This window comes from Neopelma chrysocephalum, unplaced genomic scaffold (genome assembly GCF_003984885.1).
Source record: "Neopelma chrysocephalum unplaced genomic scaffold, ASM398488v2 Primary Assembly neopelma1_63, whole genome shotgun sequence".
Lineage (NCBI taxonomy): Eukaryota > Metazoa > Chordata > Aves > Passeriformes > Pipridae > Neopelma > Neopelma chrysocephalum.
Genome location: NW_020897720.1, coordinates 843618 through 867229, shown reverse-complemented (window position 1 = coordinate 867229; position 23612 = coordinate 843618). Strand labels below are relative to the sequence as shown.

At 60.3% G+C, this 23612-nt stretch overlaps 5 protein-coding genes across 5 annotated transcripts in view; 2 read left to right on the top strand and 3 right to left on the bottom strand.

The window, feature by feature from the left end:
* Positions 1-882, bottom strand: part of IK (IK cytokine) — an 8341-nt gene extending 7459 nt beyond the window's left edge. The window contains exons 1-2 of the mRNA XM_027682353.1: positions 789-882; positions 146-212 (exon numbers count right to left, since the gene is read on the bottom strand). Coding sequence (XP_027538154.1) covers positions 146-212; positions 789-804 — 83 coding nt within the window. The 5' untranslated portion in view covers positions 805-882. The remainder of the gene's footprint in view (positions 1-145; positions 213-788) is intronic.
* SLC35A4 (solute carrier family 35 member A4) overlaps positions 1-23612 on the bottom strand; it is a 27956-nt gene extending 4344 nt beyond the window's left edge. The window contains exon 1 of the mRNA XM_027682362.1: positions 22407-23612. Coding sequence (XP_027538163.1) covers positions 22671-23600 — 930 coding nt within the window. The 5' untranslated portion in view covers positions 23601-23612 and the 3' untranslated portion in view covers positions 22407-22670. The remainder of the gene's footprint in view (positions 1-22406) is intronic.
* NDUFA2 (NADH:ubiquinone oxidoreductase subunit A2) lies at positions 972-2707 on the top strand. The gene is made up of 3 exons (XM_027682364.1): positions 972-1116; positions 1241-1347; positions 2511-2707. Exons 1-3 carry the CDS (start codon positions 1013-1015, stop codon positions 2600-2602), a joined length of 303 nt encoding a protein of 100 aa, XP_027538165.1. The 5' UTR covers positions 972-1012; the 3' UTR covers positions 2603-2707.
* On the bottom strand, positions 2628-9763 carry TMCO6 (transmembrane and coiled-coil domains 6). Its single transcript, XM_027682361.1, has 12 exons — positions 9667-9763; positions 8695-8819; positions 8348-8457; positions 8053-8236; positions 7229-7333; positions 6610-6695; positions 5954-6070; positions 5188-5299; positions 4933-5098; positions 4758-4852; positions 3786-3953; positions 2628-3120 (listed from the first exon to the last, which is right to left on the bottom strand). Exons 1-12 carry the CDS (start codon positions 9746-9748, stop codon positions 2962-2964), a joined length of 1509 nt encoding a protein of 502 aa, XP_027538162.1. The 5' UTR covers positions 9749-9763; the 3' UTR covers positions 2628-2961.
* Positions 11572-20362, top strand: LOC113967297. Its single transcript, XM_027682803.1, has 12 exons — positions 11572-11773; positions 12720-14073; positions 16490-16541; positions 16812-16891; positions 17627-17752; positions 17875-17952; positions 18599-18681; positions 18872-19012; positions 19097-19210; positions 19484-19575; positions 19777-19994; positions 20216-20362. Exons 2-12 carry the CDS (start codon positions 12730-12732, stop codon positions 20360-20362), a joined length of 2475 nt encoding a protein of 824 aa, XP_027538604.1. The 5' UTR covers positions 11572-11773; positions 12720-12729.

The following is a 23612-nucleotide window of genomic DNA, read 5'->3' as shown; positions in this document are numbered from 1 at the left end:
GTCCTGTGTGGTACAGATGGGCATGGGGTCTGAAGGATGGGGTGCACCAGTGAATCCCGGCTTCTAGATGGGCATCGGGCTGGGGTCTCATAGTGCTGGCCCAGTCCCACCCCAGCGCTACCCAGTGCCCCAGAGCTGTACTCACTGGTGGAAGGAGTGCGAGTCATCCACATCGTGGCCATCAGGGGCCAGGGGGTTGGAAAACGGCTCATCTGAGGAACGGGAGAGAGAGAGCTCAGACAGTGCCTACGTGGCACCGACCCCTCTGCCCACCCACCCGGCCCAGGAGCGGGGACGGGAGCAGTGTCCACCCGCAGCTCCGAGTGGATCCCAGCCCGCTGCCGCTTGTGCTCGGGACAAAGGCGTCCCGGTGCCACTGCGACACCCCCCGCCCCAACCTCCGCGGCTCCGCGCCCTCCCAGGGGTGTCCCATCCCCCGCGCCCCCAAAAACACCCGACACCCCCGCCCCGAGCGCACCGCGGCGTCAGCCCCACCGCGCCCCCGGTCCGCGCCCCGGGGATCTCCTCACCCCCGGAGGTCCCTTCCTGGCAATCTCTGCACCCCGTCCCCCCCCAGGGGGGTCCCTCGCACCAGCCCGGGGTCCCCCCGACCCCTCGAGAGTCCCCCCGCTCCCGCAGCCCGGGCTGGGCCTACACCGCTCCCCCTCACACCGGGCCGCCCCGCCCCGCGCACCGCAGCACCCCCCGCGCGAGGGCCGGGTGTCCCGTCGCGGGTGTGTCGCGGTGTTCCCGGGTGTGTCGCGGTGTTCCCGGTGTCCCGCACTCACTGTCGCGGTCCGGCATCGCTGCGCTCGCCGCTCTCTGTCCCGGCCCTGCTCCGCGTCCCCTCTGCCCTGCGCTGCCCTCCCGGCGCACTCTACGCCACCCACTCCCATTGGTCGGCGCTCCCGTGGCCGCCGCTCCCATTGGCCCGCGCGGCGCGGCGAGCGTTGCGATTGGCAGAGGAGCCCCGCGGTCCCGCCCCCTCGTGTTGTTGTGAGGGCAGAACAAGATGGCGGCAGCCGCGGTGAGGGGCATCGGGGGCGGGCTGGGCGTCAGGCTGCGGGAGCTCCGCATCCACCTGTGCCAGCGCTCCGCCGGCAGCCAGGGCGTCAGGTCAGCGCGGGGACTGGGGGACAGCCGGGAATGGGGTTCGGGGTGCTCCGCTGGGGGGTCCCGTTCAGCCGGGGGACCCCCGGGTTGAGCGCCGGGGACCCGCCGCTCCTCCTTCCCCCCGCAGGGAGTTCATCGAGAAGCACTATGTGACCTTGAAGAAGGCGAACCCCGACTTCCCCATCCTCATCCGAGAGTGCTCTGGTGTCCAGCCCAAGCTCTGGGCGCGGTACGGTGAGTGTGGGGTGCCCGCCGGGAGGAGGCACCTGCGGGGAGCCAGAGAGTCATGGAATCGTCATGGAATGGTTTGGGTTGGAAGGGACTTAAAGGCCGTGAATGTTTATGGGAAGCGCTCAAAGGGAGGAGGTTGGTTGGGAAGGGAAAGGCATGGGAAAATGGGGATGAGGAAAATCATAGAATCACAAGATGGTTTAAGTTGGAAGGACCTTAAAAACCATCTTGTTCCACTCCCTGCCATGGGCAGGGACACCTTCCACAAGATCAGGTTGCTCCAAGCCTCGTCCAGCCTGGTCTTGGACACTTCCAGCGATGGGGCAGCCACAGCTTCTCTGGGTAACCTGTGCCATGGCCTCACCACCCTCACAGGGAGGAATTCCCATGGGATACAGCAGTGGGGGTTCAGGGGTTACAGTGAAGGACGTTGGTGGAGAGGGAGCCCTCTGGACAGGAGAGGGATTCACTTCAGGGAAGTGGCCTGGGGGGAGGCAGAAAAGGGCCCTTTGGTAGTTTCCAGCCTGTGGCTGTGATCCCCCACCCTTCACTGCACAAAAATTTGGCTGGTTTTCCTTTATTTACACTGGATTGTCAGTGAAACACCAAGGAAGGAGTAGAAAAGCCCTTCTGTAAAGGCTTTGTTTTATTCCAAAAGCCATTTGGGCTTGACCAAAACAATTTAGAAACTTTCCTTTGAAGAGATGCAATGACTCTTTAAGCACAAATTTCCTGGACTGAACATATGGACCAGTGGAGTCTCTTGTCTGTGTGTGACTTGCAGGGAAATGGAGCCCTGGGCTGGGGCTGCTGTAGGAACAGGGAGTTTTTCAGACTGTTTTACTGAGGTGCTGGTGAGCACTTTGCTGGGAGCAGGCTGAAAGGTTGCTCTGGGATGTGTCTCTGCCCAGCCAAAGTTAACAAAACGAGGCAGGGAAAGGTGTTTGGCTCCTTTGTCTTGTCTCCAAGGGAAAGGAGGAGAATAAGGAGAAGGTGGCAATGACAACTTGGGCACAGAGGGGGACATTGGGGAGTGGTAGATCTGAAAGGGTGCTGGTGGGAGCCTGGACTGTGATACTGGGGAAGCCCAAGGCAGGATTTGGGTTGCCCTGGCACCAGAAAAGGGCCAACATATCTCCTCCATCTCACCTTTATGTTTCCCACAGAGTTTGGGAAGGAGAAGAGCATCCCACTGAACAACCTGACGGTGGATGATGTGGCCAAGGCCCTGGAGAGTGTTGTGAAAAGCCAAGCATGAGGACAGACAGTGAATACACACGTGCTGGAGACTTGACTGATGATCTTTAATGTCAAACATGTATCTTTAACTTATCAATCCATAAACACAACGTGCTTACCCTGAGCTTCATGTGATGGCTGGAAGCCCAAAGGAATGGCTGATCCAGCCCTTCACACCCTCCCTGGCACCAGCAGCAGCTCAGCTCTGCTCCTCTCCAGGCTCTGGGGGGGCACTGGGCTGGTGGCTCTGGGGTGGTGACAAGGACCAGCACTCCCCTGCAGCCAGAGCCCTGAGCAGCCCTCGGGAAGCTGGGCACAGGGTGGACAGACAGTTTATTCCCCTTTGGAGCATAGGGGAGGGCAGGGAGGTGGCAAGGCCTAGGAGAAGGCAGGCAGTGTGGTGTGGCAGGGACTGGGGGCTCCCAGGGGCTGCCTGACCATGTCCAGCAGAGCCTGTGCCCGCTCCTGCAGCTCTGGGGTGCTCTGGTGCTGCTCCAGGGCTTGGTGCCCACCTTGCCTGGTGAAATCAGCAGCAGCCTGTGCCAGAGGAGAGGGGTGAGAGCTGGCCAGGGGCTACAGCTGATCATGTCTGCCCACAGCCACCACAGCCCAGGGAACAGGGCTGGAGGAACTCCCCACAGCCCTCAAGGACACCACATTCCCAAGCCAGGTAAATCCCACCATGCTGATGGTTGGTTGGGAAGGATCTTAAAAACCATCTTGTTCCACCCCCTGCCATGGGCAGGGACACCTTCCACTAGCCCAGGCTGCTCCAAGCCCTGATTAACCCAGCCTTGGACACTTCCAGGGCTGGGGCAGCCACAGCTTCTCTGGACAACCTGTGCCAGGGCCTCCCCACCCTCACAGCCAAGAATTTCTTCCTGTGGTCTTCACTAAATGAAGCAACCACAGTGGAATAAAAAGAATCCACCCGTAATAACCCCAGAGGGTACAAACAACCTGCCCAAACCCCAGTCCTGGTTGATGAAAAGGAACTTCCCAGAGACACAAGAAGGGCTTCCACCCTCTGCATCACAATTTCCCTTTGGGCAGGGAAGTGCTGAGGGATGGGGGGTAGTGTGGCAGTGACTGAGGGCAGCATTTTTTAAACTATAATAATCATCCTCCTTCCGTAATAATAACCCCCACAATAAGAATTCCTTGACCCTTTATTGTGCCCTGGAGCCCCCCCCAGCTCTCACCTGTGGGCAGTGCAGGAAGAGGAGGTGCAGCAGCTCCAGGCACTGCCCCAGGGTCTCAGGGTCGGGCAGGGCGAGGATGGGCAGGAGCAGGGGCAGGACGGGCTGTTGGAGCAGCCGCTGGCACTGGAACGGTCCCTTGTCCGCGATATTGCACAGCACAGTCAGCACCTGCACGGAGCAGGGAACACCTCGGGGGCAGATTCCTGACAGGCTGGGGAGGGCTGGGAACAACTCCCATGGCATGGAATCACAGCATGGTTTGGGTTGGAAGGGACATTAAAGGTCATCCAGTTCCACACCCCTGCCATGGGCAGAGCCACTTTCCACTATCCCAGGTTGCTCCAAGCCCCGTCCAGCCTGGCCTTGGACACTTCCAGGGATGGGGCAGCCACAGCTTCTCTGGGCAACCTGTGCCAGGGCCTCACCACCCTCACAGAGAAGGATTCCTTGCCAATATCCCATCCAACCCTGCCCCCTGGCAGTGTGAAGCCATTCCCCCTTGTCCTGTCCCTCCAGACCTTTGTCCAAAGTCTCTTTCCAGCTTTTTTTGTCCTGACAGGTGCTCGCCCAAAGCCATGTGCCCACCAACCCCCTGGATTTTCAGTGCTCTTTACAAGCCCTTTCCATGCCCACCCCAAGGCACTGTTCATGCCCGTGCCAGCCAGACCCAGCTGTGCCACCCACCCCTCGGCAGCATGTCCCCCCAAGCCTTCTAAAGCTTTGGGGTCCTCCAGAGCCTTCCCCAGCTCACTCCAAGTTAGCACCTCCCTTGGAACTGTTCTTGTGCTGGGACAAGGCTCTGCCAGGGGTAAATACAGCTGGATTGGCTTCAGGGGAGGTGGCTGGCGACTGTCACAACAGGAGACCTTCTGCCAAGCTGTCCCTACCACCCCATCCACCCTCCAACTCCAGCACTGTCAGCTGGACCCTCCAACGCTTCCCCACTGTTCCTAGCACGAGGTGAAGTCTTACCAACACAGTGGCCATCTGGGAGCACTGCAGGAGCTGCAGCAGGGCCGGGAGCAGGTCCAGGGAGAGCAGAGCAGAGCAGAGGAAGGGATCGTCCGCTGAGGGGGCCGAGAAGGGATGTGTCAGTAAAACCAGGGCAGGTCCCAGCAGTGCTCTGGCTGTGCCAGGGGACACTCACCCGTGAGGTTGTTCAGCAGCCACAGGCACTCCTGGACCAGGAATGGGTGCTGCTGGAGGAAGCACTGCAGGAGGAGGAACAGGGCGATGAGCAGGCGCTCGTCCCGCACCTGGCAGCCCGTCTCTGCCAACAGGTTGCTGAGACACCGCAGCACGGGGCACACGAGCTGTGACGGACAGAGCGACACACACAGCCCTTCAGCTGGACCCAGGAACAGCAATCCCGGGAAGAGCCAGCACCCTGCCCGCCTCTCACCAGCTCCAGGCCCTCGGGAGCATCCTGGGGGATTTCAGAAGCCAGGTCGAGCAGGAGCGAGGTGAGGGCGGGCACAGCCCCCAGCGCCAGCAGCACCGTGTTGGATTTGTGCCTGCAAAGGGGAGGGACAGTGGGGTGGCTCTTGGAGCTTGGAGAAGGAAAATTGCCACAGCCCCTTGCCAAACAACAGGGCCTGGAAATTCAGAGCACCCTCCTGAACCATCACAGGGCTTATTTCATGTTGCAATAGCAGGGTTTTTTCTGAGCTTATGAGAATGTTTAAAAGCCCATAAAAATCAGATTCACTGGAATTATCTGTACGGGCCTGGAAGCAACAGCCCCAACTCTTCTTTGAGTACCTCCACACTCCTTGTCTCTGGTGGCAGGCAGGGATTGCTGGCACAACCAGCCTGGATGAGTGGCACTGAGCCAAGCCCAGAAGTGTGAGGATTCAGGGAGCTTGCTTTGGGAAGCGTGGGGGACAACTCCAGACATGGGGAGGAGATCTGGGGGCACTTTACAGGACCAGAAAGAGCCTCCTCAGGTTTATCACCCATTACCACCCCGTAAAGGAACTCAGTGATCCTGCAAACAGCCCACGCGTGCTCAGATATGAGGGCAGGGATACCCAGGATGGCAGAGGAATTGCTTTCCCAAGGGAAAAGGGCAAGAGGAGGAAATCCAGTGCCCTCACAGGACCATGAGCCTTCATGCCTCTGTTTGGCTGCCTCTGGGGAACTCAAAACGAGGAGAAAAGCACGTTTACCTACAAATGATGTAGTGGAGACACCAGGCAAACTCCACGGCTGCTCCCAGCCCAGCCTTGAGGCCGGAGCACACGAGGCGAAGCATGTGCTGGGGGAGGACAGAGTCCAGGACCTGCCTGGGGTCAGAAAGCAGAGTCAATGGAGGCACAGGTAGGACAGACATCGACAGGGAGACACTGACCTGGTCACCGAGCAGGGAGATGCCACACCCTGCACCGGGAGCCACATGCTCCAAATAAACACCTGGAAGAGACTCTCAGCCAAGGGCTGCAGCCTTGGGCTCTCCCTGTCCATGGCAGGGCCTGGGGGCACTCAGGATGCCTTGGCTGAGGTCATATTTTTGGCACTGAGGGCTGTCAATCTGATCTTTTCCTTTGCAGAAGGAACACAGCCACAATTTCCCTGCAAGCCCCCCCTGCTCCACACTGGCTTTCACCAAAATACCACAGCTGTCTGCTTGGATGAGGCTGAGGGAAAGGAGCCAAGCCCTGTGCCATAATCTGCATCCAAACCCCCACAGTTCTGGTGGAATTCTGCCCTAGACTATTAACATCACTGGGATGGGAAAGGTCCCATGTTGCTGGTACACAAATACCACACTGAGCCCCAGGGCCCATCCTGGTGCAGGATTCAGAGGTGCAGGACTCAGACTCACGGGATGATCTCCATGGGTGATTCCTTGGCTTGGAGGAGCTGTGAGAGCACATAACCCACACCTTCCAGCACAGCCTCATGTGGGGACTGCAATCAAACAGAACAGAGTTGATCCCTCCTGGCAGAGCCGGGGGCCCACAGTGCCAGACCCAACCCAGCAACTGAGCAGCACAGTCCCACTGTGCCTGGAGGACAGGGGGCACAGAGGGCACTGGGAGGGACACAGGAACCTGTGGCCACACCAAAGCTGAGCCATCCCCCTCCCCACACTCTCTGGGCTGTGGCTGTAGGGGTCCAGGAGCCCAAATGCAGACCTGCAAAGCACAGCCCCAAACCAGGCAGAGGGGAGAGGCCTACAGCATCCTGTGTTACAGACTGTATCAGCAAGCCACTGGGTGGGAGAGATTCAGCTGGAGAGGAGCACAAGGAGTTGAGCTGAGCCCCAAAAATGGAGTGCAGGAGAGCCCAGGAGTGACTCTCACACTCGAGGGAACAGCTTCCTGCAGAGGGGTCTGTGCCCACCGCCAGGGCTGGTAAGAGGGCTGCTCACTCGGGGCTGTCAGCCAGAGAAGTCTCTCTAGGGCAGGGCAGGAGAAGTGTGGCTGAGCTGTTTCACCCACCTGGATGCAGGATGCCAGCACCGGAATGATGCCCTGAGGCAGAAGTTGCTTCCTCACAGCTTCACTTTCTACTACGAGGTTCCCCAGTGTGTACAAACACAGCTCCTGCAACACACCAGAGCAGTGACCCTGTCTATGCTCCCCTGGGCAGCCAGCAAGGCTCAGGTCCCACACCCTCCTCCGAGGAGGGCAGAGCTGAATTCAGACACACAGATACTGCTGGACTCTCCAGCCACCCCATTCCCAGCTGTGTCAGCTTCAGTTGGTTCTTTTTCTGTCTGGCTCAGGTTGGGATCTGATCACTTCCACTTTGGAGGGCATTGAAATTGCAACAGTCAAGTCTCGTCACTGGATCCACTGGGGGTGACATCTTTCCTCTCCCCTATCTACTCTTATTTTTATTTTCTTTTCCTTATATATTTTCTTAAGTGATATCTTTATGCTTTTATATTGTTATATTTGTATAGCTAATAACCAAAACATCTACATACCTCCTTTGCATTGCCCTCAAATTGTTCTAAAATAAACCTGCCATGTATATATATATATATATATATATAAACAAACCCCAGTCATTCAGTGTCGTTTCACTCTAATTCCACCCAAGGGGTCTATCATTAACAAGAACCTCAGTTACCACACCTTCAGGAGTGGATTGTAACACTTGGGCACTGGGAACAGTTCTGCTCCAAGGGGAATGTTGGACCAGAGGCTTTCCAGAAGGCCCCTTCCCACCAGCACTCCCATGTGAGCCAGGTTTGGCCAAGAGAGGTCAATACCACCTGTTACCAAAGGATCCTCTGGTGCCAAAACACGGATCTCACCGTGAACTCCACGCTGTGTCCCGACAGGTACGTGAGGAGGTAGGAGGTCACGGGCAGACAGGCCTCAGCCACAGTGGGGTCACTGGAGTGGGACAGCTCGTGCAGACATCGGGCTGCCTCCAGCTGCATGTCGGCCAAGCTGCTGGTGAACAGCCCCGTCAGCGTCCGGATGCTGCCGTCCAGCCTGGTGGGACCCAAAGGCTGCTGTCACCTCCCACCCTGCTCTCACCCACCCAGCCACCAGGACAAAGGGCCCCTCGGGACGTGGTAACAGCCACACCAGAGCCGGGCTGACCTGACAAACTTCTGCTGAGTCTCCTCGTTCTGCAGAGCCCGGCGGAGGCGGCCGAGCGATCCCTTCCTGTCCTCCGAGCCCCTCTGCACGGCTCTAAGCAGCTCGAGGACCTGGCCACAGAATCAAAACATAGGTGAGCTTCCAGCAGTACCAGCATTAAGATTTCATCTCATTAATCCTGGAGGCAAAGGAACCCAGGGCATAAAGATGGGCACAGAGAACCTTACTGTGTCTGGCAGCGACTCAGAAACATTCCCAAAGCCACCCCTGCCCAGCCTCCTTCACCTGCTGAGGCTGGGGAAGACCCCTGAGACCCCCATCACCACAGAGAACGTCATGTTCTTCACCTCATCCTCTGAGAGTGGGTCCGGCACGGCGTCTGCTCCATCCTGTCCCCCCTCCTCTGCCGCGCTGTCCTCCCGCAGAAGCCGCTTGCTGACCAACTGCTCCTCCCGCCGGGCTTTCCTGAGAGCTGCAATCGGATCAGGACCCGTCACCACCCACCTAGGGCAGGATGCTTTTCCATCCCGCCCAAGAGCCCCTTATTCCTCCTTTAACCCAGGGAGAAACTGTCTGTTCCTCTCTGTGCAGGCCTGGGAGGGATGTGCGAATCCACAGCTGGGATAATGGGCAGGACAGGTGCGGGACAAAGCTGCAAGGACCAGCAGCAGGGACCCGAGGCTGCTTTTACGAAGGATCATAGAACCAGTAAGGTTGGAAAAGACCTGCAAGATCGTCAAGTTCAGCCTCCAGCTGAATACCACCCGGTATTCCAGCTGAATACCCAGCAGCTGAACACGGCCCAAGGACCATGTCTACTTGTTTTTTGAGAACAAGTCCAGGCATGGTGACTCCACCACTGCCCTGGGCAGCCCCTTCCAATGCCTGACCACCCTTTCGGTGATGAAATTTTCCCTAATACCCAACCAAAACACCCTCTGGTGTAATTTGAGGCCGTTTTCTCTTGTCTTGTCCCGTCGCTCGTTCCCTGGGACCAGACCCCCGTCCGGTTCCACCCTCCCGTCAGGGAGTTGTAGAGAGCGAGAAGGTCCCCCCTGAGCCTCCTTTTATCCCGTCTGAGACACGGGCGGGATCTCGGAAAACCCAAACCGCGGCAGGATGGCTGAAGAAATGGGGAATTGTTGGCGGGAATAAATTTTTAAGCTGTAAAACGCTTCCCCGAGCGGGCAGGACCCAGCGGTGCCATCACTGCGCGCACCGCGGGATGCGCGGCCGGACGGAGCGGGAGGGTCTAAGGGGACAAGGCTGAGCTGGGGCGTCCCTCCCACCCACGTGGGAACCCACAAACCCTCCCTGACCTGCCTCTCGCTCCCGCCGCCGGGCCCGCAGCTCCTCCGCACCGCGCCCGGCGCCGCGCCGGCCCCGCCGCCGGCCCCACATCGGGAAGGAGGAGGAGAAGGAGGAGGAGCAGGAGGAGGAGCAGGAGGAAAAGGCCCGGGGCGGTCCGGGGGCGGGGAGATGCGGAACCCGGCCCCCCAGCCCGCCCCGGGCACGGGGAGCTGTGTGTTGCTGGGTGGGATGTCTGTGCTGAGGCCAAAAAAAGCCCAAAGATTCACCAGAAATGCGAACTAACGCGTCTCGGGGCCCTGGAATCTTCCACCGTGGTGGTGGTGGTGGCCGAGGGGTAGAGGAGCTCGTGCTTCCTCAGGAAGACGTTTGGGGAATTTGCAGCTGATGGCCAGAAATTAAAGGTACCAGCCCCGGCCAGAGCTGACAGAGCTGCCAAAAGGGGCAGTGAAGGGAGCTCAGAGGGCAGCAGTGATTTTTCCACGGCGCACACAGCAGCAGTTTGATGGAATAACACAATGGTTTGGGATAAAAGGGACATTAAAGCTCATCTCATGCCACCCCCTGCCATGGGCAGGGACACCTTTCACTATCCCAGGCTGCTCCAAGCCCCGTCCAGCCTGGCCTTGGACACTTCCAGGGATGGGGCAGACACAGCTTCTCTGGGCAACCTGTGCCAGGACCTCGCCACTCTCATAGCCAGGAATTCCTTCCCAATATCCCATCTAACTCTGCCCTCTGTCGATGGGAAGCCATTTCCCCTTGTCCTGTCCCTCCATCCCTTGTCCACAGTCCCTCTCCAGCTCCCCTGGAGCTCCTTGAGGCACCAGAAGGGGCTCTAAGGTCTCCCTGGAACCTTCTCTTGCTCAGGTGAACACCCCCAGCTCTCCCAGCCTGGCTCCAGAGCAGAGGGGCTCCAGCCCTTGGAGCATCTCCGTGGTCTCCTCTGGACTCGCTCCAGCAGCTCCACATCCTTCCTGTGTGGAGGATTTTCATGGAACCCAAGGACGGAGAAGAGGAATCATGGAATTGCTGAATCCCTCTGCACAGGAGTGCCAGAGAGCGTGGGACAGGCAGCTCCAGCCCCAACTGTTGCGGCACTAATGTGTTATGCCACATTACCAACAACAAACTGGGAATGGCAGCGTCCAACCATGCAGTTTTGTTACCTTCCTGAAGCCCTTTCTGAATCCAACACAGGCAGAGAAATCCCTGGGAAAGAAAAAATTCCTGAGAGATCACAGAATCCCAGAATCACTGAGGTTGGAAAAGAACTCCAAGATCATCGAGTCCAACCTTTCACCAATCACCACCTTCTCAATCAGACCAGAGCACTGAGTGCCACATCCAGTTGTGTCTTGAACACTCCTGGATCTTTCCAAATGCCTGGTGGTCTTCAGTCTTAACCCCTTGGAGCAGGCACAGCCACCAGCTGCCAGAAGAGCACAGGGCAAGTGATACAAGTTCCCTGGCCAAGTTGCCAGCTTGTCTTGGGTGAGGGAGTGTCCTGTACAGCATGGAGCTGGTCCCATCCCCATCCTACATGGAACAACCCTGGGGATGGTCTGGATGCCAGCTATGACAGTCCTGTACCCTTCTTCACTGCCAGTGGGCTCTGAGGCACAGCGATCCCAGAGCATCTGGAAGGAAAGGGCTGGTCCTGAGACTGTCTTTCAGGAATGCTGACCACACTCTGCTCCGTGCCCCTTGCTAGGAAAGTGAACAGCGCTGGCACTCGGAGCACAGCCCTGCCCAACCCGCGGCCGCGGGGCAGCGAAGCCGAGGTGATTTGGGCGGCTGCCTCACGGCGCATTGCTTCCCGTGGCCCGTCTGGCGCTGCCCTGTCAGGAAGTCACGCCGAGGGCGCAGGGGCAGTGCCCGGGACCCAGCCCCGGGGTGTTTGTCAGTCCCGACCGCGTGGGTCCAACCGCGGGCTGCGGGAGCGCCATCGGCGGCTGGAACACCCCCGCGGGCACCGGGGGCTCATCCGGCCCGAGGCAGGGGAAGATCAGGTGCCGGAGAGAGCTGAGAACTTGGAGTGTCTGGCACCTCAGCCCTGGATTTGGCAGCGGTTAGAGGAAGCAGACGTGAGGGAAGGAAACGTTTCTGAGCCGGCTGGTGAGTCACTGGACAAACTCACCCTCGATCCCGCTGCCCCCCAAAGTGAGGGGGGCTTGGTGCAGGTGCTGGAGGAGATTTTCTCCCCGGGAGGGTGGTGCAGCCCCGCAACACAGAGAGGTAGGGAGGGATCCATCCTTGGAGGATTTTGGGATGTGGCCAAAAAAAGCTGTGGCTGATCGGGGCTGGTGCCGGCACAGACCTGCTAGAAGCAGGAGGCTGTACTGGGGACCCCCAAAGACCCCCCACGACTACACAGCTGAGTCAGCACATTTTCAGGAGCCTTTAATCTTTGCTTGCTGCTTTTTTTGCAATCTGGTGACCAGAATCTCCTGTCAGCAGTGCCTGGTGCTGACAGGGACCTACAGGGACCCTCAGAGGTCATTTTCCACCATCTCTTTGGGGGCTGGTGATGATCAAATCACTGGGTGAAAAGAGGGAAACCATGAAGCCCTCTGTTGCAATTTCCTGCCCCAGATTAGACAGGAACAAGCAGAGCTGGGGCTCTCCCATCCCATGGTCAGACTGACATATCTGGCTTCCCTGTCCGTAACTCGGCATTTCTAGTTTCTCCCCATTCCATGGCATTTCTGGTCACTTAGGAGCAGGAGCCTGCAGCAAGGCAGCCCAGGCAGGACAGTGCAGAGCCTCAGGAGCTACCCTGCTTTTGGGGTGGGATGGGACCAGTGCCACCGACTCCCTGCCACAGAGAGGGTGGCACGGGTGTAGCTCCTGGGTGTTGGCTGCTGGTCTGAGTGTTGCCCTGAGTCACATAGCCAGTCAGGTAGCCCTCGGTAGCCAGGTGGGTGCCCATGGGGTGTGCAGGAGCAATGAGGGCAGTGCCATGTCCCCAAGGGGTGGCTCTGCAGGGCAGAATCTGCCCAAGCCAGGATGGAAGTCCCGCAAGTCCCCTCACCTGCTGTTCACCATTCCCCCTCGTCTTCAGGTTGTTCACCATGACTGTGGCTGTTCTGCTCCTCCTGGGGCTGGGGCTGTTGGGGGCAGAAGGCAGAAGAAACAGATGTTACTTCAACCGCACTCAGGAGCGCTGTGTGTGCTACAACCTGTCCGAGGAGACTGCGGGCAGCCTTATCCAGTGCCTCGCTGCAACTGTGGTGGAGTTTCGGGGGGGAGATGTGGAGAAATACATAGCCTTCCCCATCAGGGACCTGGACGACTCTGCCATTGAGACTCTGGGCTCCCTTATCATCCAGAAAGTAATTATTGCTGATGTGCTGGTGCCTGAGATCCTCCTGGCCCGCGTGCTGAGGTTCTTCTCCTACACCCACGTGAAGGAGCTGGTGTTTGACAGCTGTGTTTTCCAGGGCACAGGTGACTGGCATGAAATGGACGGCCAGAGCTTGCCCATATTGTCCCTGAGCTTCAACAACGTGACATCTGCCCCGCTGATGGGCAATGAACAGGCCTTCTCCAGCCTGAGCACGTGGCTGGAGACGCTGCAGGAGCTGGCTGTCACCAGCTCCAGTGTTACCAGCCTGCCCTGTGCCATTGGAAAGGTGTTCAGAGCTCTGCACACCCTGGACCTGGCACAAAACAGCCTCGGGGATGAGAGCCTGACACCTGCCTTCTGCCAGGGAGCTTTCCCTCAGCTCCAGGTGCTGAGTCTGCAGCACAACAACCTGACGTCCTACCACAGTGTGTGTGAGGGGGTGCAGCTACTGCAGGGGCTCCAGAACCTCAATCTCAGCCAGAACAAGCTCATGGCAGACCCATCCTCCTCCTGCCAGTGGCCAGCATCCCTCCGGATCTTTAACCTGTCCCACACTGGCTTGGAGGAAGTGCTGACACCTCTGCCTCCCAACCTGGAGGTGCTGGACATGAGCCACAACCACCTCCATGCCGTGGACATCTCCCTCAGCTCCCTGAAGAAGCTCTTCCTGAGCCAAAACCTGTTGCAGGCCGTCCCCTCCCTCAGGAATTACCCCGTGCTGGACACCCTCCACCTGGACAACAATTCCATCACAGAGCTGCCGTGGGATGAGGTGACGCTCCTGGGGCGTCTGCAGAACGTGACTGCGGCCAACAACCCCTTCAGCTGCTCGTGCTCCGGGGCTGGGGGGCTGCAGGCACTGGCAGCCACGGGGCACCTGGGGCAGGGCTGGCCACAGGACTACACGTGCCAGTCCCCGCCGGGCTACCAGGGCTGGCAGGTGGTGGCCGTGCCGGTGTCGGTGCTGCGGTGTCGCCGCGCCGCCGTGGTCGCCCCGCTCTGCGTGGCCCTGGCCCTGCTGGGCCTGGCAGGGGCCCTCTGCCTGCTCAGGGTCAGGCCCTGCCACAGGGTGAGATGTCGGAGCCTTCCCAGCAGTGCTTCCCAACAGGAGCTCCAAGGGAAGGCTCACAGGCCCCCCGAGTGAGGGGCTCTCTCGGTGTCCCCAGCCAGGGCTGCCCTGTGGAATGTTATCCCGCTGTGCCTTTGCCCAGCCAGGTTTTGGGGCACCCCTCACTCAAAGCCCCGTGCCATGCTCTGTCCCAGGGCTGTACCCTCCCTTGTGGCCACCTCCAGCTCCCTATGCCCAAACATGTCCCCATTGCCCCTGTGATGCCACCTGCCCCGGATAAGAAGAATTCAGCTCCATTGTATTCCCACTGGCGGCACTCAGATGCCCCAAAACTCTCTGGGGTCTGGTGTTCCCTGCCCAGACCCCCACAACACCTTGTAATACCCCATCCAGCCATCCTTGGAGCCTCTGTGGCCCCTCTGCTGGTCCTCCATCTCCTCACCTGGGGCTGTGCCTGGGCCAGGATGTTTGGCTTGTGAGGATGCTGCTTTGCTGCTCTTCAGCACAGGAGAAAACCCACAAAGAAAAAAACTGACTAAATTAAACGCCCACACACACAAATGCCAATGAGGAGGAGCAGCCAAGACCCCAGCTCTGGAGGCATGGATGGACACGTCCCTCTGGTGTGACCTTGGAGACGTTGAACCAGAAACTTTTTGTGAAAAGAGGAAAATGGGTTTGTTCTGGGTTATGCAGAGAATATCTCGTAGTAAAGAGAAAATTGATTATGGGGTGCTGAGGGAGAGCAGAGGAATGCAGGACAATGGGGAATGCTTATGGGAAGGAACAAAAGGAGGGGTTGACTGGGGAAGGGAAAGGCATGGGAAAATGGGGATTGGGGGAATCATAGAATCACAGGATGGTTTGGGTTGGAAGGGATCTTAAAGCTCATCTCATTCAACCCCCTGCTGTGGGCAGGGACACCTTCCACTAGCCCAGGTTGCTCCAAGCCCCCTCTTACCTGGCCTTGGACACTTTCAGAGATGGGGCAGCCACAGTTTCTCTGGACAACCTGTGCCAGGACCTCACCACCCTCATAGGGAAGAATTCCTTCCCAATATCCCATCTAACCCTGCCCTCTGGCAGTGTGAAGCCATTCCCCCTTGTCATGTTCCTCCAGGCCCTTGTTAAAAGAAGGGGCTGGTTGCAGGTTGGCAGGGCTCACCTGGCCAAGCCCTGCTCTTCATCCCCTTGACCTGTCCTGCCTTCTCATTAAGGTCCTGGCTATTTTCTGGGGTAAAGTTCCTGGGTATTTTCTGTGTCCTTCCCTCTCTGTTCTGTTTGGGCACAGGTACATGGGACCTGTGAGCAAACATGGGCTGGGCTGGCTGGGAATGGGGGGAAACCAGAATGTGGGAAGATCCAAGGCTAGAGCAGGAGAGTGGCTGAACAGGGCCTGGGGTCCAGGCACCCACAGTATTATCCTGCTGTGGCTTTGCCCAGCCAAGTTCTGGGGAACCCCTCAAAGCCCCATGCCATGCTCTGTCCCAGGGCTGCACCCTCCCAAGGAGGTTTTCCCTGGGGCCAACTCCAACTGCCCAAGTCCCAACATGCCCCCAGCACTGCTCCTGATGGAGCTCCCAGTGCTGCCTGTTCCATCTGTGTCCACCTGGCATCACCCTCACGCCTGAGGCACAGGTGAGGGGGGTTTTGGGGCGGCAGGGCTCTGGTCTTCTTCTGCACAGGGAATGGTGGTGAATGGAGGGATCCATGTGCATCTCCTCATCGTGCCTGGTCCTGTCCAAAAGGAGGGGTGGGGATGTCCTGGGACCTCTCTCCTGTCTCCCCCCATCTGTGTTTCCACAGACCACGGAGACCCTCAGCTTTGATGTTTCCTTTTGTGCTCTCTTGCTTTTACTCATCTCCAGTAAATGTGTTTCTGTGGTTTGTGGTCACTTTCTGTGCCTAGAAAACCTTCATGACAGCCCAAGGTCCCTCATCTCCCATCCATGACTTGCAGAGATGTCCCTCTTGGAGTCAGGAGCACACCAATGGTGTGAGTGGCTCCAGGCACCCACTTGCCTCCCGTGGTCCTGCTGATCCCTTGGCCAGCAGGGCTCAGCCTCTGGAACACGGTGCCTCCAGGCTGGGCCTGGCTCTGCCCACATGGCTGTACCTGACTCCCATCAATAATGCAAGAGAACAGGATATCACCCTGTGTAACTCCATCCCCTGGCCAAAACAGCAGCTGCTGCTGCTCCTGCTGAGGTGCCCATGGACACCGGGGAGGTGAGTGCCATGGTGGGGGACATCCCAGGGCAGTTTGGAGCGATCTGTCCCCTGATTTTGGTGTGGTGTGGCCAGGGGCTGCTCAGCTCCCAGGGGCTCATCCAGCTCCTGGTGGGTGCTGAGTGCGTGGGGCAGGACCTGGATCATTCCCCCTCCATCCCTGGATCATTCCCCTCTATCCCAGCAGGCCAAGCAGGATGTCAGCGTGCGAGCAGCCGTGGGGCTCCACCAGGCAGCAGGTAGAGCTCAGGACATCCCAGATCCTTCACCTGAACCCCTACAGCAGAGAACAGGGGACCAGGGTGGCAGCCACAGCCGTGGTGGCACTGGGACCACTGGCCATGCTGGTGGGCCTGGCCTGGGCTGATGGGAAGGGAGTGTCCTCCCCACCCTGGTGGCTCTGAGCCATAGTGGGAGAGCTCAGGAATGATGTGAAGCCCCCAGGCTGCAAGGAGAGCAGGACTTAGCAGGGGCAGGTGGGGGTAACGCCCACCCTACCCCACACTCAGTGTTTTCAGGGCCGGGGGAGAGCTGGGCAGATGGCATGGAGGACACCCTGCAGCTCCTCTTCGCTGGGAAGGAGCCCCAGGTGAGAGTGGGAGGGACAGGGACGTGCCCCAGGTACAGGGACATCCAGGGTCTGAGGGGATCTGGGGGACCAGGTGGGAGCAGAGGGCTCTGTCCCACCACCTGCTACTCCTGGGACCCTGCAGGGTGCTGAGGTCTTGGGCTGGTCCTGCCTTACACCCCTGAGGGCTCCTGGGGGTTCCCACACAGCAGGGGAAGGGAGGGGGTCTCCCCTCATCCCTGCCCGAGCCAGGCCCTCTGTCCCACACCTGCCATCTCCATCCCAGTGTGCCCAGTTCCTCCTTTACCTTGCACTGGTCGTGCTGGGATGGGGGAAAGCTGAACATTATCCCTTGTGCCAGGAGAGCAGCTTGGCTGTCGATGGTGTTTTCCGCCTGGATGCAGGACAGGTACTGTGAGCCCCAAGTCCTTCTGTGCCAGGGACATGCTGGCCCAAGCCATGGGCTGGGACACCCAGCGGCACTCCCTCCTCCTCAGAGGTCACAGGCACTGCTGGGACATGGGGCTTGGTCCCATGGGGGGCTCTGTGGGTGTTTCTCATCCTTTCCCTGTTCCCTCTTGGTGTGGTGCCATGCCATGCCATCCATGCCATGCTGTGCATCCACGCCATGCCATCCATACTGGGATACCTGTGCTGGGATACCTGTGCCACATCATGTGTTGCCCTGCCCTGATCCATGCCAATGCCCTCTGTGCCATGCCATCCCTGCTCTGCTGGATACGTCCCTCCTACCAGGAGAAGGTCCTGGAGTTGGCAAGACCGCAGCTGGCCCTGGTTCCCCTTGGCTACAGCGTGTCCCTGCTGTTGTGGGACCCCCACGGCCCTGGGACACAGCTGCCCTTCCAGAGTGTCCTCTGGCAGGTGAGGGCCCAGGGGAGAGGTGACAGGGAGGGGTGACAGCACAGCTGTGCTGGGCTCCTGGATCACCCAACAGGCCCCGATCCTGCCTGGTGTAAGACCAACAGCTCCCGGCTTGTCCCCAGGTGATTGACACCATCTTCCAAGAACTGGAGGCCTTGGGGGATGACACACAGAGCCTGCAGACAGTCAGCCTGGTCCAGGTATGGCAGGAGCAAGGTAGGATGTCATGGAATGAGGGTCCAATTTGCTCTCTGCCGCTGCCCAGACCCTGCTGTGCCAAGGGCATGTATTACATTATATATATTATATATTATAGTATTTATTACATACATCCAGTACCTTCATCCTGAGGGTGACCAGGAGCTGGAGATCTTTGGATCCCAGGTTTTCTCACCTCTTTCCAGGACCTGCTAGGTGTGGGAAGCCTTGACTGCCCATGGAGTGTCTCCCAGGCTCCAGCAGCCTAGTGGGATAAGGGGAGCCCTCAAACCCCTTCCTGCCCATCTCATGGCTGAGGTTTTTCTGCCAGTCACTGATCCCTGTGGCCTGAAGGTCCCTCTGTGTGACTTTGATTGGCACAGCAGTGATGCCAGCTCCTGCCACCCTGCTGGGACCTGCCCTTTGGCTCTGGGATGCTGCCAGGGACCTGCCAAGCTCCACACAGGGCGTTCCCAGGGCTCTGCCCTTCCCTGGCCCCAGGGACAGAGAAGCTGAGAGTGACCACAAGATCAGCCCTTCTCAGCCCTCACCTGTGCACAGCCATGAGCAGCCCAGGCCCCTGGGGAGTGCAGGATGCCAGCAGCCCCCTTTTCCTGCCCCCCTGCCCTACACAGCTCCCCTTTCCAGGTCAGCACCCACGACAAAGCCTGGGACCTGCTCCGTCCTGATGGCCGAGCCCTGCAAGTGATGGATGTCACACCCCTGGGCCTGTAGGTACCTGATGCCCTGTGGCTGGGCAGGTACTCCTGGAGAGCTGGAACCCCAATGGGTGGGGCTGGAACCTCAATGGGTGGGGCTGGGCAGGGAACACGGTGCCCAGGGAGCACATATCCCCCAGGGCATGCAGGGGGTGGGTGGACATGGCCCTCCTCGCTCACTATTGTCCCCCTCTGCTTCCAGGATGGTGGAGGAGGCCACGGAAATCGCCGTGCCCGATGCCCAAGCTGCCATCAGTGCCTATGCCAGGGGGCTGGCTGCCATCCCAGCGCTGTTCCAGGGGTGTGCACGGCAGCCCCTCGCAGACGGGCGCTCAGTGCAGGGGTGAGGGATTTGGCAGGGAAGGATTGGGCCGTGGGGTGCTGGGGTGGCTCTGGAAGCTCTGCTCCCACACTGGCCTCTCCCCAGGGCCGGCAGCCTCTTCACTCTCACCGTGGAGCGGGAGCTGGAGGCTGGCAGGTGCCAGCGCTCGGCCCTCAGGATCCTGGTGTCCCCAGGGGCCACGGGGCCCTGCCCCAGGCTGTACGTACCGGGACTGAGCCGTGTCCCCCTCCAGCTCCCCGTGTGCCTGCTGTGAGCTGCGGGGATTCCATACCTCGAGGTGAAGCAGGAGAGACTCCGACACCCCAGAGGGAGCCCATGGCTGGGAGCCAAAGGGGTTGTCACCTCCCCTTGGGGATGTGGGCTCCCTCCCACTGTGACCAACCCATCCTTGGGCTCCTGTGGGTTGGGGCTCAGCCTGCCTGGCACATGGATGCCAGTGCCATCCCAGGGTGTCTCTCACCCCACGTGCAGGGAACCTGACACAGGCTGCCAGCCCTGGATTGTGGAGCGGCTGCTGGAGGGGAACAGCCTGACGTTCCTGCTGCTGTGTGTGTCACTGCCAGGTAGCCCCTGGGACAGGGACACACTTCGGGGTGCCCCCTCCCTGATGTTTCCCCCCATCCCGCCCCATGCCTGGCACTCGGTCTCAGGAACACCTGGTGGTCATTGGAAGCTGGACACCGGCTCCACTCATCCCCATTGTACCAGAACCTCCCGTGCTGGTGTCCCCCATGGCCCCTACCCAGGGCTTGCTGCTCTCCCAGACACCTCCAGGGAGGAGATCCTGGGAGCCCTGGGGCTGGCTGAGAGGGTGAAGGGGCTGGCCAAGACCATCTCCGCCACACTCTGGGACCCTGCAGAGGAGATCACGGCGCGCCGGAGGGAGATCCGAGGGCTGCGGATGGAGCTCCTGGCTGGAACTGCCCTCCCAGAGCAGAGGACAGCTGTGGCCCAGCTGCGGAGAGCCCTGAGGGAGCTGCAGGTGGGGGAACACCCCTGGATCCATGTGGGACCAGGATGGCACCGATTCCTGCTCGGGTGAGGTCTGGGCTTCATCCTGGTGCCAAGGCCCTTGTCAGGCACTGAGAGCAGGGGCTGGGGCTGCCCAGGAGGTGAGATGGAGGGGTGGGATGTGTCCCAGGAGCTGTGCCAGGCCTGGAGGTCTGCAGCATCCCAGCAAGGACCCCCAGCCCCCTTTTCCAGGTGCTGAAGAGTCAAAGGTGGGAGAAGAAGCAGGCGGTGGCTGAGGTGCTCCGGTCAAGTGAGATGCATCAGCCCAGTGCCAAGGTGGGCAGAGATCAGGCCAGGCCCCCTCACCCGGGGACAGCCCAGGTGCAGGAGAAACCCTGAGTCATGGTTGTGTCCCTGTAACATCTTGTCCTGCTCCCACAGGACCAGGTCTCTGCAGGGAATACAGCACCAGGCCAGCCTGGGTCCCAGACCAGTGTCACCCTGGAGCCAGAAGGTCTGGAGCACGGGGCCAGACACGCATCCCACACCTGGGTGGCGGATATGTGGGCACGGAGCATGGCTCTACAGGGTGGGAAAGGCCTCCCTCCTCCATTTGAATGGCTTTCTTCAGCCTCCACATCACACTCATCCTCCTCCCCTGTGCCCATGCAGGACAGGGTGACAGCAGGAGCAGCCAGGGAGGGGACAGCAGAGCTCCAGCCAGTGCAGGGCAGGAGCTGCTGGAGGAACTGTCCCAGAGTGAAATGCCACAGCCACGGCCACGGCCTGGGGGTGACACGGTGAGTGGGAGCTCATGGGGCCCCTGTGCAGTGCCCACAGTGCTCCGCACTGGCAGCACTGGATTCCGGTGCCATCCCAGCCCGCTCCACTCTGTGCCAGGTAGGAAGCCAGTGCCAGCCATGCCCATCCCTGGAGGTCCAGCATGCCCTGGCCAGGGCAGAGCGGCAGCGGCTGCGGGCTCGGCACTGCCGGCACCTCCAGCAGGAGCTTGGGGCCGGGGTCGGGCCAGCCCAGGAGCACAGCGGGGAGGTGGGCACAGCCACACCCCAACACCCTGCCCTCGGGTCTCCTGCCCTGGTGCCGCTCTCCCGAGGGCAGCCCCAGGGAGCAGGGACACCCCAGAGCTGCCCTGCCCTTGTCCCTGTCCCCTGCAGTGGGACACAGCGCGCTGGCAGCAGGAGGTGGCCGTGCTGGGGCTGAGCCTGGAGGCAGCGCTGCGGGAGCGGGAGGCGGCCGAGTGGGACCTGGAGGCCCTGCTGCGGAATCACCAGCGGGAGCTGCAGGGCTGCAGGCAGCACCTGCTGCAGGTGAGCAGGGAGGGCTGGGCACTCATCTCCCGGCGATGCCAGGGCCGTGCCAGACAGCCCGGGCATCCCGCAGGTGCTGCGGGACCAGCGGCGCCTGGCGGGGGAGCAGCGGGAGGCGCTGGAGCGCCGGCACCGGGCGCTGCTGCAGGAGCTGCTCCGGGACACCCTGGAGCTCGCCGAGCACAGCCGGCACCCGCGGGAGGCCAGACAGCGGTGCCTGGCGGATGCCACCACACAGACCCCCTGAGCCACCTCCCAGGGCGTGGGGACAGCTGGCCTGGCAGCACGAGGGTCACCAGCCCCAGCGGTTACCCCGGGCACAACCTCCCCTCTTGCCCCTCCCCTCCAGCTGCTGCTCTCTGAGGAAACGTGCCCCAGGGAGGGAAAACTGCTCTGTGCCAGGCACTTGACTGGCAACCCCCAGCTGGGACCATGTGGAATAAAGCAGGTGCCCCTCACCCATGACTGTCACCAGGCTTGGACACACCTCCAGCCCCCAAACCTCTCCCAAGGGACACAGACCCCTTCCTGCAGGGAGGGCAGACACAGGACAGACACAAGGGACAGACACACAGATGCTGTTGAATTGCAGCTTTAATACCCCGGGTGTGTTCTGCCTGCCAAGAATTCCGTACAAATCCAGGTGTCTCCCTTTTGGGAGCAGGTGAAACAGTTCCCACATGTCCCCTTCCCTGTCTGTTCCACACAGACACTGTGCCCAAGGAGGGGAAGCGGGACCTGAGGACAGCAGGGCTTCAGCCAGGAGCTGGGCTGGAAAACTGTGGAAGTGGGAGAGGCCCCAGGAAGCAGCACCAGGAATGGGGAGGGGGGAAGCAGCATCCATGGGAGCCAAAATGGCACCAGTGCCACTCTGGGCTGGTAGAGTGTGCTGGCAGAGCCAATCACTCCCAGGCCACTGTGGTGTGGAGAAGCAGCTTGAGGACATGGGACACAGAATCCCAGAATCACTGAGGTTGGAAAAGACCTCCAAGATCATAGAGTCTAACCTGTGACTGACCACCACCTTGTCAACCAGACCAGAGCACCGAGTGTCACATCCAGTCATTTCTTGGACACCTCCAGAAATGGGGACTCCACCACTTCCCTGGGCCAACCTAAACCTCCCCTGGCCCAGCCTGAAACTATGAGGCACCCACACAGGGCTCAGGACCCACCCTGAGGCTGGGCACACCTGATCCCATGGGAACCCCGTGGCACTGAGCTTGGCTGGGCTGGAGCAGGGCCCAGCTTCCCCCTGGAAGCAGGGACAGAGCACTCCTTGTCCAGGGGTCCTTGGAGCTGTGCAGGCGCCCAGCAGCAACAATCCCAGCCCTGAGGAAGGGTTGGGGCTGCCTGGACACGCGGGAGGGAGGCAGTGGCTACGTGACTCCATAATAGAGGTGCACAGCGAGGCCGATGCACGCCACGGCCACGAAGAAGAGCAGAGTGAGCTGCAGGTCAAACAGGGCGACGGAGAGCAGGGCATTGACCAGGATGGAGCAGGAGATGATGAAGAGCCTGGTGATGTTGCTGCTGTGCTTCATCACCACCGACATGATGAGGCCGTTGAGGGCCTGGCCGAGCACCACCAGCAGCACCCACGGGGAGAAGCCCCGCAGGAACCCGCCCTCAGCTCCGCTCCACAGGGAGCCTGCCAGGTTGAGCAGGACCCCGAAGAAGTAGAGGAAGACGTTCTGGAGGCTGAGGGGCAGCGGCTGCGCCTTCAGGATGGCTTCAGTGTAGACAGCAGACAGGCCTGATATGAGGCAGTACACGCAGAGCAGCACCAGCCCCACGGGCGTGACGTGCAGGCGCATCCCGCCGGGAACGCCGTGCCCCCGGAGCCCCCCCCAGCTGTAGCACACCCCGGCCCCCAGCAGCAGCAGCAGGGCCAGCCAGCGGCGCGGCCCCAGGCGCCGGCGCAGCAGGAGGCTGTGGAGCAGCGCCGTGCTCAGGATCTTCAGGTTGCTGAGCACCTGGAAGGTGCTGGGGTCCATGAAGAGCTGCATGTGCACCACCAGGTTGTTGTTGGCGGCGTAGAGCAGGGCCGAGAGGGCGAAGGGCGCGGCGTGATGCCAGGACGCGGCGGGCACCGGCGGCTCCCCCAGCAGGGACAGCAGGGACAGTGCCAGCTTGGTGAGCTCCACCAGCACCACCACCGACGTGGAGCTGAAGGGGATGGCCCCGTCCACCTTGCACAGGGTCAGGAGGGGGGCGTGGGAGCCGTAGATGGCCACAGACAGCAGCAGCATCAGCGCCCACAGCCCCCTCCGGAGCGGCCCCTCGGCAGCATTCCCAAGCATTCCCATTTCCAGCTGTCA